Source organism: Haliotis rubra, unplaced genomic scaffold (genome assembly GCF_003918875.1).
Source record: "Haliotis rubra isolate DU_JTF1 unplaced genomic scaffold, ASM391887v1 Scf57, whole genome shotgun sequence".
NCBI lineage: Eukaryota > Metazoa > Mollusca > Gastropoda > Lepetellida > Haliotidae > Haliotis > Haliotis rubra.
Window position 1 is genome coordinate 86,413 of NW_025767268.1, and position 18,625 is coordinate 105,037.

At 40.3% G+C, this 18,625-nt stretch overlaps 1 protein-coding gene across 1 annotated transcript; it reads left to right on the forward strand.

The window, feature by feature from the left end:
• Positions 1 to 1,976: 1,976 nt before the first annotated feature.
• LOC124254290 (bromodomain-containing protein 7-like) lies at positions 1,977 to 17,740 on the forward strand. Its single transcript, XM_046688206.1, is given in 16 exon segments — positions 1,977 to 2,082; positions 4,692 to 4,894; positions 6,824 to 7,080; positions 7,539 to 7,660; positions 7,663 to 7,682; positions 8,109 to 8,219; positions 9,398 to 9,558; positions 10,076 to 10,193; positions 10,377 to 10,449; positions 10,627 to 10,737; positions 11,374 to 11,509; positions 12,625 to 12,736; positions 13,210 to 13,266; positions 13,699 to 13,783; positions 14,582 to 14,737; positions 16,456 to 17,740. Coding segments are annotated over 16 exon segments (2,079 nt in total). The 5' UTR covers positions 1,977 to 2,027; the 3' UTR covers positions 16,758 to 17,740.
• Positions 17,741 to 18,625: the final 885 nt, after the last annotated feature.

The window sequence follows — 18,625 nt, forward strand, 5'->3', positions numbered from 1 at the left end:
AGCCTATAACTCCTTACAGTGGTAGATTCGTTTCGACCAAGTGATGAGCTTTACAATTAAACCGGAACTTTCACCCGGATCAGTACCTGTTCACGTCGTTTGGTATGTTTTCACGACGGATTCTAAGCAAATTCAATGATTCTAGAGAACCTTCGCACTGACCTTGAACTAGTTTTATATCAGTCCACGTCACTGGTAACCCTCGTTCCAATATTTCTTTTTCCGTTTCACCTTTGAAGCATGACAAAGTAAAGATTACAAAGCTAGAACTGGGGACCAGTCTGTCAACGTCCCTGAACTATAACTCTCTTCCGACCAGCCTATTTCGTAAAAAGGGCAAACTCCCTTAATGAAGCAAGTCTAAATCTTTCTTAGATCAAGGCACCTCCTGGTTTCCCGGTTCAATAAAGTGGGGGTATTTCTTACAATTAAAATAATATTAACAGAGAATATGCGTTAGTCTAAGGGTTGATATGTATTTTATCACTCGGTGTATTGCATCATGCTCTTTCATGCTCGGACATGTTGTGGTATATAACTCAAATACTCAGTTGAAGGTGCAGTATAAGTACACAGTGCCATTTAGAAAGTGGACAAATGTAACAAAAGTTATATATGTTGTTGCTTTTATTCAGGTAAAGGGGCCATCAGCCCATTATACAGAGCATGATTAAGCACAGTTGTAACACAAGTTATATTTGGGATAACACTTTCTCAGTAAATTACAGATTCTAGTACTTTAATTAGTTCGGTTGAGTCCCATCCAGGATTCAAACTCACACCCTCAGAGTCAGGCACCTAATCGCCAGCACACAAAGTCAGCCGCCTAACCCGCCCAGCCACCGCGACTTCCACAAAAATGGAAGTCGGACAACTGGTAGTCTAGACCACAAACTTTGTGTACCCCTCTGATAAGTGTAAATTGGCACCGCTCCCACGGCCGAAAGCTATGAAATACGCAATGCCATTTAGGAGGTGATCAAATGTAACGTGTTATATTTGGGATTTCACTTTCTCAGTAAAGTACAGATTCTAGTACTTTTGCTAGGTTGAGTTGGGCGCAGTAGTGCCTCTCTGCCCGACATCCAACCAGTGCGACGTGAAGTCAATACAGAGGCGACCCGGACTTTCAACCTATATACACATCCGTAATCATTGTTCGCGCTTCACCATAACGCGGATGTTAGACGTCACAGTTCCACGTCAGTATCAAACATATATGTCCCCTGAATCGTTCACCATGAAAAACAGTGTTTGTATTAAAAATATACTGAATCACCCAGCTGATGGGTTAACTTATAGAGAAAACGGCACCACAGCAAGACTGAAAATGTTCAGTAGGACAATATTTAATTTGCTACCTATTCACTGACTGAGCCAGAAGGGCGTGGGGGATGCGCACCTTAGTTAATGTTAGAATGGATTGTATTGCATATAGTGGGGGTGGTATCATCGTGTTCTTACGGTTGCCGTTGTCAATACCCACTTCATGCGGCGAATATACCCCCCCCCAAAAAAAAAAATAAATAAAAAAATAATAATAATAAATAATAATAATAATATAAAAAAATAAATAATAAAAAAATATATAATATGTCAATATTTCCGCTTAAAATCGTGTTTACAAACGCAGAATGAATACAACCACTTCAGTTTTGAGGACTAGTATAAGTTTGGCGTCACGCCGTAATACACATATCATTAAAAGGTTTGTTTCAGTATTGTGTTTCAGTTCTCCGCCCTATCTGAAGACAAATTCACTAGCTTTAATTATTCTCTCTCTTTTAGGTGACCATTTCAGTAACAATGCGGGGTTTGGTGAAAATGTGTTTACATTCTGTCATTTTCTTTCCGAGGAACGAGGACTTCTGACAGTAAATCCGGCTCTCGTGGTGAAATATCATATCGAGAGACCGAATAAAGTCTACAAAACTGTACAATGCCGAAGTGTCCGTCTTTTAGTAGAACACCGGGTACTTCCGGTTTCTTGACAAAGCTTTATTGGTGAACTAGATTTAACAACAAATATGGGTAAAAAACACAAGAAACACAAATCAGAAAAGAAATCTCTTGATGCAGAAGGTAAGAATACTTTACAATAGATTAGTTCTGCACTTACGACTAATTTTCTTTCGTTCTAGCGGTATTTGTAGCAACGTGAACAGGGGGAACAACCGTAGCGTCTTTTCGTACATCGTTGACGGGTTTACAGATTATCGGGTTTGTGATCCCTTCACTGAAGTTCTCGCATTCACTTTGATGCAGTGATAGATCATAGAGTGTATCGGGTGCAGATTGTGCAGCGCCAAGCGTGTCCCTCGTTCCAGTGCTACCGAACACCCTATTACTATAATGATACAATGGTTTAGCTCTGTACGTGATCCATCCATAGGCCTAGTTGTGAGGGTAGGAGATTATTTTAGTAAGATAAATAAAACTAATTCAGTGTAAATTTGTACAATTTTTTTTTACGTTAAATGGAGACAATGTTGATGACCAGAATATATCTAGGTTATTGCTGCCCTCTGGAAAATGTAATCAAGAGGGTCTCTTCCCCGCGAAGGTTGACTTGTCCCACACCCTTTCAGCCCCCAAATATTTGGAGGGGAATCGGTTATGGTTATAATATTGGCTGATTAGATGAACAGGGGGAAAACAATATGCTCTTCCCATGGTACGGAGGGGCGGTGGGGTAGCCTAGTGGTTAAAGCCGAAAGGTTCGATTCGTGGGTACAATGTGTGGCCATTTCTGGTGTCCCCGCCGCGGATATTGCTGGAATATTGCTTGCGTAAAACCAAACTCACTCACTCACTCACTCCCATGGTACGGAAGTATTGCGGTACAAGGCCTTCAGTTTGGTCCGTTTCGGTTCAGTATGTGAGAACATCCATCGAAAATAGCGTCTGTCTAGCAAAGAAATGCATAGATTTTGACAAAATGATTTGCTTTCTAGGTATTTTATTAAAGGTTTTAAAACATTAAAGGTTAATCAAATACACCGAACCACAGGCAAATTGTAGAGCAAATAGGGTTGCGTAACAAAGAGAGAATTACCAATCTTCTCAAATGCGAGTGAAGCGAGCAAATTTTGGCAACGTGCTTCCCTCGCTTCGGTTCGAAAAATAATTTTAATATCAAAATAAAATATCCCCATCATCAAAGGTAGACACCCATTTCCTCACAGTGTTGTGCTCTCAGATTTCCAACCTCATATTTAATTATTACTCACGTACAATATATTAAATTCAACATATTTAATTCTTCATTTAGCATTCAGTAAACATAGGTTATTAAATTGTTTTATATATTTGTCTGTCCCCCAAAGCGTTGGCTCGTCACGTCGAAGACCCGGGTTCGAATCCCCACATGGGTACAATGTGTTAAGCCCATTTCTGGTGTCCCCCGCCGTGATGTTGCTGGAATATTGCTAAAAGCGGCGTAAAACCAAACTCAGTCAGTCAGTCAGTCAGTCAGTCAGTCATCATAGTACTCGATTGTCATAATTCAGTGTTCATCAAATATCCCCGGAAAAGTAGGAGTCCTTTGCCCCCACTTTTTCGGTTCCTGAAATGAACAGTGAGGTCCTCTTGACTCTCCTGCTTAATTTGGATAAAGTATATACATGATACTGAACAAACTTTATGGATAACAACTTCTTTATTTCGTGAGTGCGATGTTTGTATACAGATATGTCAAGCTTGACAATGGTACAAGAATCTGTAACCAAACGTTGCACTCACGAAATAATGAAGTTGTTGTCCCTGAAGTTTGTTCAGTGTTGTATGTCCCATCTTCTAAAATGCCACTCAAACAAGATATAGCATGATATAGTGCAGTATTGTGTATGTGATACAACTTTGTTATTTTCAAAGTACTTGTTACACATTGTGTCATGAGGTATGACAAGACATGAGCTTGCTGATGACAAGAATGTTGCTGTATATTACATAATATATTTAAAGTAAACAAACATAGCTTTATCTATGATTCTATTAGTGTGATCATTGTGATGAGGCCTTAGTGATTATATAAATTATATCAAAATTAGGGGTGTCGCGATACACGAATGTATCGATGCATCGATACATTTTTACTGACGATACGATACGCGATACATGCTTGCGTGTATCGATTCCTATTTTAAAACTTTATCGATTCAAATTTTTATGCTATATCCATCTCCTTCTAAGTCTTGATAGTAAAATTATACGAGACCGCTCCGATAAATAGATGTAGCTAGCTTTACTTAAAAAATAGGTTGGAAACTAACAGCTTTTGTGATTGGCTAGACTATTTTGATGGACAAATCAGCGAAGCCAGACGCTGTCGGTAAGGTAATGCTATGAAAAGCGCTTGAAAATTATGTATCGCGATATGTATCGTGATCATAATGATCATATCGTGATTGGTGTTCGTGACACCCCTAATCAAAATGTTTTTAAGATGAGACGAGGAAACATTTGTTGTAGCAAATATGGTAAAGTAGAGGTATGTCATTTTTCTTTGTTTACAGGCTGTGGGGTAGCCTAGTGGTTAAAGCACCTGCTCATCTCACAGCAGACGTGTTCGATTCCCCACATGGGTACAATGTGTGAAGACCATTTGTGGTGTCCCCCACTGTGATATTGCTGGAATATTGCTAAAAGCAGAGTAAAACAATACTTACTCTGTCTTTGTTTGTTTGTTTCAGAGAGTTATTCACAGGAGGTTGTAGAGAAGCCCTTGAAGCTAGTGTTGAAAGTTGGAGGTTCACAGCCCACAGAGACAATACAGGATGTGTATACACACTCACCACACCATGAGGAGAAGAAGCACAAGCATAAGAAGAAGAAAAAGAAGAAGGATAAGGATAGGGACAAGGATAAAGACAAGGACAGACACAAGCATGACGGGGTAGGATAGGTTTCACCATTGATACCATGTAGTTTGATGTAAACATCAACAAAATGTTTTGAATAAGGATGATGAATATGATGGTCTGGCATGTGGACACAGGATTACATATCAGGAGACTCTCCTTGTCAAACCTCAGTATTTGGACAGATCTTTTTGGTGTCATATGTTGATGTCACAAGATGGTGTTGCACCGTGTCAGCATACAAAATTGCTGGAGTGCTGGAGTTCTACACGACCTAGTATCATATAAAACAAAGGGAGACAAACAAGATTTTATTTGCAATTGGATTGTGCATGTGCTTTGTTCAGGATCGTATTATAGATGGGGACTGATATTTAACATAGCATTTATTTTGAAGGTTTATTCAGGGTGGCTGCGTTACACATGGGTTTTCTATATATGCGGTGATGTGTGGTAAATACAACAACATTATCACTATAAGATCAGGGTTTCATTTAAGGAATTTGAATGGCCTTTATCAGCATCATGTTGATGTAAAGACACTGTAGCTCTAGACAAAACCAACTGTGATGACTGTAGTGTTGGGAATTGGTTAAACTCTTTTAATTGATGAGTTTCATTCTGTAGTCTAGTGGTTAAAGCTTGGCTTTGTCACGCCTAAAGACCCAGGTTGAATCCCCACATGGGTACAACGTGTGAATGCCCATTTCTGGTGTCCCAGAATGAAATTGCTAAAAGCTGGCGTAGCCAAACTCAGTCAGTCAGTCAGATCTATGAATTTTTCCTGGTTATTTTTGGTGACTGTAACTGATACAACCAACCGTGGTGAAAATTATTGTCAAAAAGTGATTAGCAATATATTTCTGTAAAATGTAATAGGAACTTGTGCTCATAATCTTACCCTCAGTTTGATGATGTGAAGAAAATATGACACAATACACATAACACAGGGATTAGTGATGTAGAAAGGCACATAAAGCTTAGTGGTAATCAATGTGTTCAACATGTTCATAGATTGTAAGGCTCAGTCAGGTACATATGTTTGATTCTCCTTACATACAGTAAACTTAGGTTGTCCCGAAATAAAAGCTTAGTCCCTTCTGTATTCATCACCTGTGAAGATCCGGGTTGCAACTGGTCTTCAGTAACCGATGCTTGTCATAAGAGACGTTTAATGGGATCGGGTGGTCAGGCTCGCTGACACATGTCATAGTATCCCATTTGTGTAGATGGATGCTCATGCTGTTGAGCACTGGATTGTTTGGTCCAGACTCAATTATTTACAGACCACCGCCATATAGCTGGAATATTGCTGATTGCGGCGTTAAACTAAACTCACTCACTCACTCAATTTTCACACAACAATGTTAGACTGTACTTATGTTACATGTGGACTGAAGTACTGGGTTCTACTATTCAGTAATTGGTTGAACACATGCATGTTTCACTTAGCTAAATGAGGCTTTGCTGGCATATGTATTAGGGCTGTTCTTCACTTCAATATTCAGTGAATTGAACCGTAAATGTTCATGAATTCAATTCATTATTAGTGATCACTAGAATCAAATATTCATGATTCTTTTTCAAGTAGGAGTGTTTATACTTGAACTAAGGTGTTATTTGTCAAAGTGAGATATGCATCATGGAATAATAATTCGAAACCAGGCTGTATAATAGTCAACAGTTGTCTATGTTCAGTTTCATAGTAATGTGGTAACTAGCTATAGTCATGATAACCTAACACTGTCAACGTAGTCAAAACATGTCAAAGAGTTCAGTTTGTTATTGTTTCACTGAAAATAATGAATAATACTTCAGCTGCTGACTTGTTATTCATGAACCAGTATTCGTTATCATTACCCTATGTTTGTGATTTGTATTATATTTGACCTATAGAGGATTGTTTGCAGCCCTAATATGTATTTATCATGCTGAAACCGTTTCATTCCTTGATGTGTTCGCAGGAGGGCAGCAGCAGCAGCAGCAAGAGGAAGGCAGAGACGTATGTGGGAGGTGATGAGGGCACAGACTTGCCACAGGAGGAACCCCCTGAGAAACAGCCTCACATTGTCGTCCCCCCGCCCCAGGTGGTGGAACCGGTCAAGATGGAGGTGGAGGAACAGGATGATGCCAGGGAGCCACGGCAGTGTACCATCCAAGGCGAGGACAGCAATGCTATACTTAGACAGTGTCTACACTACATACAGAAGAAATTACAGGGGTAAGACAATGTTGATCATGTTCCTGGCATACTTTAACTGGCAGTTTTACAAGCTTACTGTGATGTGTTAGATTAACATTATCTGTCCTGAATATATGTAAGAGACAGATCATACCAAATAGTGCTTGTTGTTTCAGGAAGGACTTGACTGGTTTATTCACCTACCAAGTGACTAATGCTATTGCCATTCTTGATAAACACATTTAATCCATAGCTTTCGGCTGTCCATTTTTGTGGAAGCCATGGTGGCTGAGCAGGTTAGGCGACTAACTTTGTGTGCTGGCAATTAGATGCCTGACTTGGAGGGTGTGGGTTCGAATCCCAGACGGGACTCAACCCAACAAAAGTACTAGAATCTGTACTTTACCGAGAAAACGTAATCCCAAATAATACATATGGTACATTTGACCACTTTCTAAATGGCATTGTGTATTCACAGACAGTGTTTGTTTTTTCAGGAAGGACATAAATGGTTTCTTTGCCTACCCAGTGACTGATGCCATTGCCCCCGGCTACTCCAGCATCATCTCCTACCCCATGGACTTCAGCACCATCCTCACCAAGATTGAAGATGACGAGTACCGAATGTCATGGAGTACAAGGTAATGCAGGGATTAGTCTGGACTTCGGGAATAAGTGCATCTTCCTGAGGCAAGGGAGATAACTGACTGGAAAAGTCCAGCTTCCACCCTTGCCGAACTATTGGGGATCAGATTATAACTATTTTGTTCCAAATTGTATTTTCTAATTTGATATGTCCAGAAATATTATAACATTGTAACTTTCCTAATGCAGTGAGGTAAAAACAAAATGTGAACTCTGGAATATTAAACATTTTCAGTGAGGTTACAATTTTACTCAAACATTTTTCTTTTCTTGCTTATCAGATAAATAAAGTCAGCTATGAAATGTACATCTTCCTTTAAATTTAGGAAGTTTCATTGTCATTTCCTACAGAAGTGCATCAGAATTTCCACATTTACAAATCCTGTGGTCTTTGATTATGTTTGATATATTTGGAATTTCAGAAAGATTTCATCACAATGTGCAACAATGCTATGACATACAACCGGCCGGAAACTATCTACTACAAGGAGGCCAAGAGGTTGATGCAGTCAGGCCTGAAGCTTCTCAGCAAGGTAACAGTTGAGGAGGTCTTGTAGCCTTCATAGTTCAAGTGTCACCTCGCTGGCGTTCATGTAGAGTTGGTCCTCACACTATTGCAACCAATGAAAATCTGGGTTAAAATTGGTGTTCAGCAACCCATGCATGTTATTGTATCCCATTTGCATAGATCGAGCCCTATGCTGTTGATCATTGGGTTATCTGGGCGGTGGGGTAGCCTAGTGGTTAAAGCGTTGGCTCGTCACGCTGAAGACCGGGTTCGAATCCCCACATGGGTACAATGTGTGAAGCCCATTTCTAGTGTCCCCCGCCGTTATGTTGCTGGAATATTGCTAAAAGCGGCGTAAAACCAAACTCAGTCAGTCTTTCGGTTATCTGATCCAAATTCAATTATTTACAAACTGTTCCCTTACAGCTAGAATATTGCAGGGTGGGAACTTAAACAACAAACAAACACTACTGCAGTATTGTTGGTTTGTTGTTTACCGCCACAGTTTGGATACAATGACATGAATCGCCCAAGTCAGTGAGTCTGTGGGGGGTCTAATGACATGCATCGCCCAAGTCAGTGAGTCTGTGGGGGTCTAACACAGGGACTGAGTATCTACAGTGGCTGATCAAAGAAAGCAAACACAAATATGTGAGCTTGGGTGTGGAGTAATTGGAACAGAATGCAACTCATTTTATATTGAGAAGTATACAGGAAATGGTGTCTCTATGGACAATTGTTAGGAAACAGTGCTTACATGTATAGTTATGGTGAAGTTATTGCTCCTTGTGAAATGGGGCGGTTGGATAGCCACATGGTTAAAGAGCCCACTTGTCACACTGAAGACTCGGGTTCAATTCCGCACATGGGTACAACATGTGAAGCCCACTTCTGGTGTCCCCCGCTAAAAGTGGCATAAAACCCAACTCACTCACAATGTGGAATCACATTTTCCTTCCTTTCCTGACTCATACAATTTGCTTCTCTCTCTCTTAACCCAAGATACAGGGGAATCATTCTGTGTTATGTTCCTCAAGAACAATAAGAACATCTCACCCGAACACACCCTACCACTGCTCATGCTGACTGCCATATAGTTGTAATGTCGCTATTTCAATAGAGTTATGCAGAAAACAAACAAAATATGTACAAATGTATTTAATGCCAGTGTTTGAGTCTTTTGAACATGTTTCTGCATCTCAGGAGAAGATATTCAACATGAAGAAGACCCTGAGCTTCATGGCCAACATCACTCTGGAGGAGATCGGCTTTCATGAGAACGGCGCTGTTGCCGAGATGGTGACAGTCATCGATGAGGAAGAACAGAGGAGGAAGGAGCTGAAAAAAATACAGAAGTCAAAGAGGTGAGGCTTGAATGCCGATGTAGGAACACAACATCAAGTTCTGCAACAGAACATTCTCATTTGATGGTTGAGAATACAGTGTGATGGTTCAGCCACAGAGCATCCCACCTTGAAGACTGAGACTACAATGTGATTGGCATAAAATGTCTGTTACATAATGACCACATTCTGTCATAGAAAATTCTACCTGGAAGGTTGAGACTGCCTTTAATTGATATAGAATTATCTTCAATGTTTTGTATCATGTTTTGAATGTACTATTGATGTATTTAGTGAATAAAGAATTGCAAGCTAAGCAAGTCAAAATATACAGTAGTGTAATTATACACTGTCAGAGTACAGTTAGAAACTACTCCAAAACTTGTGGAGCATGAGTTTCTTTGGGGACAAATTGAGTCTTTGTACCTTTCAGTGAAGAGCTGAGTGGAATTATAATTGAGAAGATGACAAGAATTTACTCTTGCTTTGTTAACGCTGAATGTTAGTTGGATATTTAGCATGATGCTTGTCGTTGTAGCTTGACTCGGTTTGAAGCCATTCCGGACAACATGTCCCCAGAGCAGATCCTGGCCCAGGCCCAGGCTGCAGCCAAGGAGGTGAAGGAGGAACTCACTCTTCGGAAAGACAAGAGCAAGGTAACCATAGTAACACTGGCATGCGAGTATATCTCTCTCACATTTTTATGGTAAACAGACAATATTATTTTAAGAAAATACATTGTGAGATAAAATGTCGGAAATCTTATGCTCTTATGAGAGCAATTTTGTCTATATTACTCATAGAACAAAAACTAAGTTGACATTTTTCATATTGAACAGTTTGGATTCCTGAGAAGAAGGAAGGATGGAGCTACTACTCTTACAGTGGTCAACCCTGACAATGATGGCAAAGGTATGTCGGCAGAGCTGGGTTAGAATCAGACCAGTATTATCAGCTGGTGCATTCTGACAATGTGGATTGTTTTGTGTCGTCTCTACCACTGGTTGTCTTGTCAGGATTGTGTTGTATATTGCTGAAAATTGCATCATTAAGCTACATAGTTTCATTGTGTTTGTATATTTGTTCCAGTGAGTGAAACAGAGAAGGTTGTTGCTCTAGGGGAATTGACAGGGAAACTGACCACAGGATCTGGTAATCTGGCTGGCTTTAAAGAAGACAAAAGAAACAAAATATCTCCAGGTACGAGACATGTATTAGAGAAACAGCCCTCTGATGTAAATCTATGAAACTAGAACAAGGGAGATAATTTGGATAAGTTATCTCCCTTGATGTGGGAAAATATTTGTGACACTCGTTCATCTTTAGCTTACAGCTTGGAAACATTACGGAGAGTAGTGTTGTTAATCCTTTTGTTTAATAATACATCCCTCTTGTGTTGAACCTAATCCCAAAATGTTTCTCAAATGTTACATTTGTGCTCCTGTTTATACCATAACTGTTTGGGAGAGCGGAAGGTCGCGGGTTCGATCCCCGACCGCGTCATACCAAAAGACGTTAAAATATGGTACTTGTTGGTCCCTGCCTGGCACTCAGCATTAATGGGTACAACAAGGACTGGTCGGCTCGGAGTCAGTATAATGTGTCTGAGTGGGGTATTCATGCTTCACTGCGGCATGGTATCTCAGTGGGCTAGCACTATAAAACCAGCTTCAGTCTGGGCTAGTACAAGCAGCCGCACATACACATACACACGCATGCATGTCGTCATATGAGCGAAATATTCTCAAGCACGACGTTAAACCCAATTCCACCACCATCACCATAACTGTTTGATACTTGGATGAGTGATAAAGTTGTGTCCACCTTGCTCTTCAGTGACCTACCTCAACTACGGACCCTTCAGTAGCTATGCCCCTCAGTATGACTCCGCATTCTCCAGCGTCTCCAAGGATGAGTCCGACCTGCTGCTGTCTACATATGGGGACGAAACAGGGGCACAGTATGCCAAGAGGTAAAGTGACAGCTACATCAGGCTATGTGTAGAGTCGTGTTGTTGTGTCTATATTGTGATCAATACTCCTCTTTGACTGGATGAGATATAGCTTCCCAGCACCCTGCTTTATCCAGGAAGAACCTGTGAAGATCTGGGTTATAATTGGTCTTTAGCAACCCATGCTTGTCGCAATAATCAACTCATGCTGTTGGTCACTGGATTGTCTGGTTCAGACACGATTATTTGCAGACCGCTGCCATATAGCTGGAATATTGCTGAGGGCAGTGTTAAACAACAAACAAACAAACAAACAATTGTCCAGGAGTGCCCAGACTGGTCAGGTTGTCTGGCTCAGTGATTTCATTCATGGCTGCATACCACAGTCGTGTGGGTTGTTGGTCATGCTGTCAATCACTAGTTGTTAGTGGTATGATATGCTGACCACAGACATGTGTACCCCAGGCAGCCTTGTCTGCAGTCTAGTGATTGGAGCATCTGTCTGGCGAGCAGAATGTTGCTGGTTCCATCCCTGGCTGTGTTGTACCAACAGGGTTTAAATATGGTACTTGTTGTTACCCAGCCTGGTCCTCGGCTGTGAGAGGATACAAACAAGGACTGGTTGGCTCGGTATCAGTATGTCTCAGTAGGGTATAACTAAACTGTTGCAAGGTATCCCAGGGAGCTTGCACGACAAAAGCTGCATTAGTCTGGACTGGTACAAGCAGCCCACTCTGCCCCTCCTTCCTTCACACACAGACACCCTTGCTTGCATGTTGCTTTACAAGTGGAATCATCTTGAATGAAGGTTAAACCCCATTAAAATTCACCTCACCTCACCTCACCTCACCTCACCTCACCTCACCCCACCCCACCTCACCCAGAACCACCTGACCTCACCTCATCCCACCTGACCTGACCTTACCTCACTCCACCTCACCTCAACTACCAAACCTCACCTTATCCTAACCTCACGAACCTCACCATAACTAATTTCACAAACATCACCTCACTTTACACAACCTCACCTACTTCACCTCACCTCAACTCACCTCTAACAATTCACCCCACCTACCACGCTACCCTAGTGTAGATCATGCAAACAGACCTCATTGTGAAAAGCCTGTTATTTTCAGTGTGATGAGTTTTGTGGAGAAAGCGGAGGACTACGGGGTGAAGATGGTGGATGTCCTCCTGGATGTGCTCACCAAGGGGGAACACAGCAAGACAAGGAGGCTGCTAGAACAGGTGACCCACTCTACTACATATATATTGACACTTCAGGATCATGCATCTACACACCTTTTCGTACAGTTGGGCAAATGTAAAGTTATTGCAAATATTGCAAATATGGTGTGCAGGACGAATGTTTTGAAGACAATATGTTTGGTTAACAATTCATTATTGTATACCAAGACCTGATGTATTTGGCTACTTGTATCTTCATCACGCACTGAAGCAGCTGAGGACAAGATGTAGTCCTGAAAATTGTTACACATGAAGAAGACGTTATTATAAATGTTTTTCATGTCTTCACATTTTGTCAATTCTTTATCAAATTAATGTAAGTCAAAGACTGTGCTATTTTGTTGTTCTACCAGAGTCAGGATGTTTAATCATTTATTGTTCAGAACAATGTTAGTAGTGTCATGTTGGTTTGTATTAACTTCTGTGGGTGATATATATGCTGGCAGTTCTGACTCAGTTATTTTCGTCTTCAGAAGAAGAAAGTGGAAGCTGACAAGAAGGCTGAAGAGGAGAAACAGAGAGAGAAAGAAGTATGTCAACACTTTATAAGTTGTTCAGATATGTATGTGGGAAGTGATGCCCAGGTTTATCAGTTAGAAAGTTTCATTAAATATTGTCAGATAACTTCATCTTGAATAATCTGAAGTTATGATCGTTGCTTTTAAAACTCTGGCCATTGCTACCATCTGTAGAGTGAGTGAGTGAGTTAGTTTTGACAGTTTAATACAACCATACATACCAAGGTGTCTATAATGAGAAGACATTTTTCCCAAAAGTGAAATGTAAATATTAGAGAATAGGTAAGAGTTAGTTTTTGATGATGCGATAGTTTCAAGTTTTGTTACCTGATCAGCCTATCTGGGATTTGTTGTGAGAAGAGGTTAGCATATGGTGATGCTAAACATGCAGGTGTCAAATAGTTCACTGCATTTCAACTAAATGTGCTTCATGTTTTCTTTCAGGCAAAAGTTAAGAAGAACATTGATTTCAACTCCCTTAGAAGCCTTGGTGACCTTGGACTTGACGTCTCTTTTGTAGACTACTTTGGTGAGTAGGCAGAATGATCTTAGGATAGCTCAACAGGCGTTGCTTAAGATGGACATGTTCTGGGTTCATTTCTCACACAGGAATAATTGATACGTGACTATCATGATTTTGTCGCTGATTGGTATGACATTCTCTTTAGATCATTAACAATTTGAAAACAAATCTTGTTTTGGCAACCCTGTTAGGGAATATGTAATATAGAAGTGCTTCAGTGTTTAATTTCTCACCGTTTGTTTATATTGTGATAAACTGATATACTAATATGTTGTTCTAGAAAAGGTCATCAGACTCGAAGTTGAATAGTGTCATGACCTTTTATAGTACAGTATATAGATATATAGATATGTCAGTAATTACACACCTGTGCACTGAAGAAACTGGCTGCTTCTGTGTCAAGTTTGATAACATTTATTGCTGCTCGTGCTGTCAATCATTGGTTTGACTGGTAGCTTATTTATAGCCAGCAGTACCAGCCTGTGACTTAAGGTGCTAGTCCAAAGCCAGAGTCTAGTAGAATTCAGTTTGGTCAAAGAACATGAGTAAGATTAGCTCATGAGAAACCACTTGCACAAATTAAAATGTACTAAAAATGGTGCTGAATTTAAAAGTTTAGCAAAGGTGACTCAAATATTTTGGGCAGAGATAATAAGATAATCATGAGATAAGATTATCTGCTGTGGTCGCATAGGTTTTCCAAATGTTTGAATAATGAAAATGAGCAAACGTAAGTATGGTTATAAGGTAGAGTCTCAGTTTATTAGTAAATAATTATAGTGACACTTTCTATGTGTGTTCCAGAGAAAGAGATAGGTAATGACAAGCTGCAAGCCCGCTTGGACCAGACGGCGGGCCTCATCACGGACCTCCAGCAGACGCAGAGGGAGAGGCTGAGTCAGAAGCCACCTGCACATCTTGGACTGGTCCTCGGGCCGTCTGACAGAGAAGCTGAACTGGGTGAGTACATGACAATGCTGGACATAGATGTTTCCTGAACTTGTATACCATTAGTCATCTGGGTTAGAAATGGCTCCCCCCATCTCTGCTGGTCATAAGAGCCTGCTTGGCTTGGTGACATGATTCACAACATAAACCAAGGGAGTTCAGAAATTGATTGGGTACAATTATGATTGCTGATTATCTAACTGTCTGTGAGCAGAGACTAATGACGGATCACAATTTTTCTGACACACTGGGCCACAGCTTAAATGTTGTTCAAAACAGCATAAAAACAAGTTCACTCTCATTTACGCGTTTAGTTGGTTGGTTGTTTAACGCCGCACTCAGCAATATTCCAGCTATATGACAGCGGTCTGTAAATAATCAAGGCTGAACCAGACAATCCATTGATCAACAGCATGAGCATTGTTCTACGCAATTGGGATACGATGACATGTAAGGCAGCGAGTCTGACCATCCGATCCCGTTAGTCACCTCTTACGACAAGCATGGGTTACTGAAGACCAATTCTAACCCGGATCTTCACGGGTCATTTACTGTTTTAAGAATGATGTGGTACTATGAGTACAATGGTATTCCAGTCCCTCAGACTTCCCCAGGAGATTCCCCTTTTGTATACAACCTCTCATGTGGTTTATATAGGTCGAACATTTCAGAATAGATATCTTCATATGTTGCTGACATGGGTGGAAATAATTTGTTATAGTTAAATAGACATTTCAGCTATACTCAGTGCTTGTTGGTCAGTTATGGGGGTATGTCATTACATTGCCTCATTGTTAATGACCAGAGCTCCAGATAAGATTTAGCTCATGTGGGTACTGTACCCACTGTATTTTTGTGGAGTGGGAATTATGAATGTTGAGTGGGTGTTTCATTTTCCGTTACCCACTGCTTTCAAACATGTGCGTATTTCAGTCATTTTACTCACCTAAGAATAATGTCATTGAGTAAGTTTACTCAGCAATATAATGGAAATGAGTTCATAAAAATCCCTCATCCAAAATGGACAGTACAGCACTTGTCCTATACTAACAGTACAACTTGATAGCAATCAAGGTCTTTCTCATTACGCAAGCGATTTTTATAAATATATTCTGTACGCATTTGTTTTAAACGTTTTTATGATCTAACATTTTAAATGCATAATTGGTACGCAACAATTATTTTTCAATGTGTAATTGGAAATTTTCTATGCGTATTTTACCCGGATACGCAGCTTATCTGGGCCTCTGAATGACAACATATGATGTAACTGACTATAAACCAGTCAGAGATTTACTTGCTTGGAAATCAGAACTATAGATTATCTCTGCTTTCCCTGAACGAATAAGCTAGTTCCTCAACAATGGAGGGACCCTATATCATTTCTTTCAGTCAGGACATTATCTGTAATTCTTCCATATTTGTTGTTTTTTCTCTAAATGCTTCATTGTTGAGTGAGTATGATTTTCCGCTGCTTTTTTCTAGCAATACTGACTGACTGCCTGAAAGTCTAGCAATAAGATACCAAAGACAACTATAATGGGTCTTCACGAGCCAATTTAACCATTAGGCTACCCTGTCTAGCAATAAGATATCAAAGACAAAACAAACCTGGATCATTGGTGTGATGAGCAAACGCTTTAACCATTAACCTATCTCTCTGCCCTGAATAGTTCTGTTTTGTGATGGATGTGTACATACAATACTCACTCAGATTTGTTTATTTCCAGCTGAGAAAGTATCGAAGGAACTGAAGGCATTAGCCCGTGAGGCTGCTCCCAAGGACATTGTCAGTGTGAAGGCTGTACGCTCAGCTCTGGGAATTACCATGCAACCAGTTGTCTCCCTTCAATCTCAGAACCAGGGCAATAGCAGCCAGCCAATGGAAGGTGTTGACAGTGAAGCTGCTCAGTCACAGGCAGCCAATGAGGGCCAAGATAACAATACCATTGACACAGATTTACAGGAGTTTCTGCAACAAGGCTCCGCAGTCAGCTCAGCATCTCCAGCGGGCATGGAGACATCATCCTAGGAAGACTGTCTGTGTGCATGTGGACAATGAGGAAATGGCATCAGTGGGAGAGGCAGGCATGTTATCATGACCTGATATTCTTCTTTGAGCAGGAAATCATTTTGTTTGATTACTAAGTTCATGCCTCACTGATTATCGTAAAAGGCATCTGTACTTGTGGTAAGGGGCAGCTAACGGGACTGGGTGGTCAGACTTGTTGACTTGGGGATGAATGTCATTATATCCCAAATACTTAGATTGGTGCTCATGATGTCAATCACTTGATTGCCCTGTCTAAATTCTTTACAGACTGCCATCATGTAGCTGGAATATTGCTGAAGGCAGCATAAACAAAAACAAAACCAAATTTTTTGACAAAACAAAAAAACTTGACAAAACTCTTGTATTGGCCAAATGTTTGATACCTGCCTGTGCTTCAAGTCATTAAGACCTGTAATTATCAAACACAGGATATGTTGGAAGATACTTTCCTCATAGATATAAGGCTGTACGTAGAAAACTGTACCAGTAATGCTGATGAAGTGAGCTGATCAAAGTGGTTGTAAGGTACACTATACATCAACAAAGCAGTGTTACCCACACAATGAAGTGAGCTTATTGCTGATATCTTGATAGACATTATCTGCTAGTCTGAAGCCTGAGATTTCAATGTAGTCGAGGAAGGAGCCCATCTGAGGTAAAATCATCACGTAGCTCATGTACTTGTGTCATGAACCTCTGTGGCAGGTCATAATTTCCATGTTAACATTGCCTCACCATGACATTTTGCCAACATGGTGCTGGAACAGCATTTACCCATCATGTTCATTCTGTCATTGTAAGTCTGCTCCAATACTCCCACGTATGTGTACAGTCTCATTCCATGTTCATTGTGCCACTACATCTGTATTTATATGGGTCATGTGTTCGTCATTGTCATCCTCTCTCAACATGTATCATGTACATTTATGAGATCAGCACATTAAACATATTTGAACAAGTGACTTGTGTGTTTTTGAAGTTAACATGGAGAATGAAGACATCACAAAGCTCTGCACTGATGTTTGTTACAAACATAGAAACGAACACTAGTTGTTATCTATCATTGTGGCAAACTACCAAATGTGCTAGAAATACCGATTTTTTTTTTAGATGTTACCTCCAGCAGACACAGGAAAGAACAAGCATTGTCACTAAGGTGACATAATCCCCCGCAGCAAATTATCAAATCAAACTTAAAAAGTAATGAAAGTTTAAGATGAAGTTAATTGTCAACAAAAACATGACCAGTCAACCTCTCTTGATATCTTCTCTTTAGTTGTTCAAACACACAAATATTTTCAAGACTGACTTTGACCTTGACATGAATGTCATAGTGTATGAAATATGCAAAAATGGTACTAAAGAAATTGCTTATTGAAAAACATTCAAGGGAAGTCTTTAAAGTCAATGAAAAAATCCAGTTAATTCAGGTTAACATGCTGAAATCTTCAAAGTGTGGCAGTGACCTTGAAAATTATGTGAAGGTCACCAGTATCAACTGGGCCCTGTGCCTTCCCTGGATGAAGCTTGATGTCAAATATGAAGAAACTCCAGTGAATGGTTCTTGAGGTATCTCGCTGACAAGCATAACATGCAGGTTAATATGCTGAAATCTTCAAAGTGTCACCATGACCTTGACAATTATGTGAAGGTCACCAAAATCGACTGGGCCCTGCGCCTTCCCTAGATAAACCTTGGTGTTGAATATGAAGTGAAAGGTTCTTGAGATATCTCTCTGACAAGAGTAAAACGTTAAAGTCCCCTTGTGACCTAAAAAAATTAAGGTCAAGGTCACCAAACCTGACTGGGAAGAGGATGTATAGTGTAAATCGATTTTCATAATATAA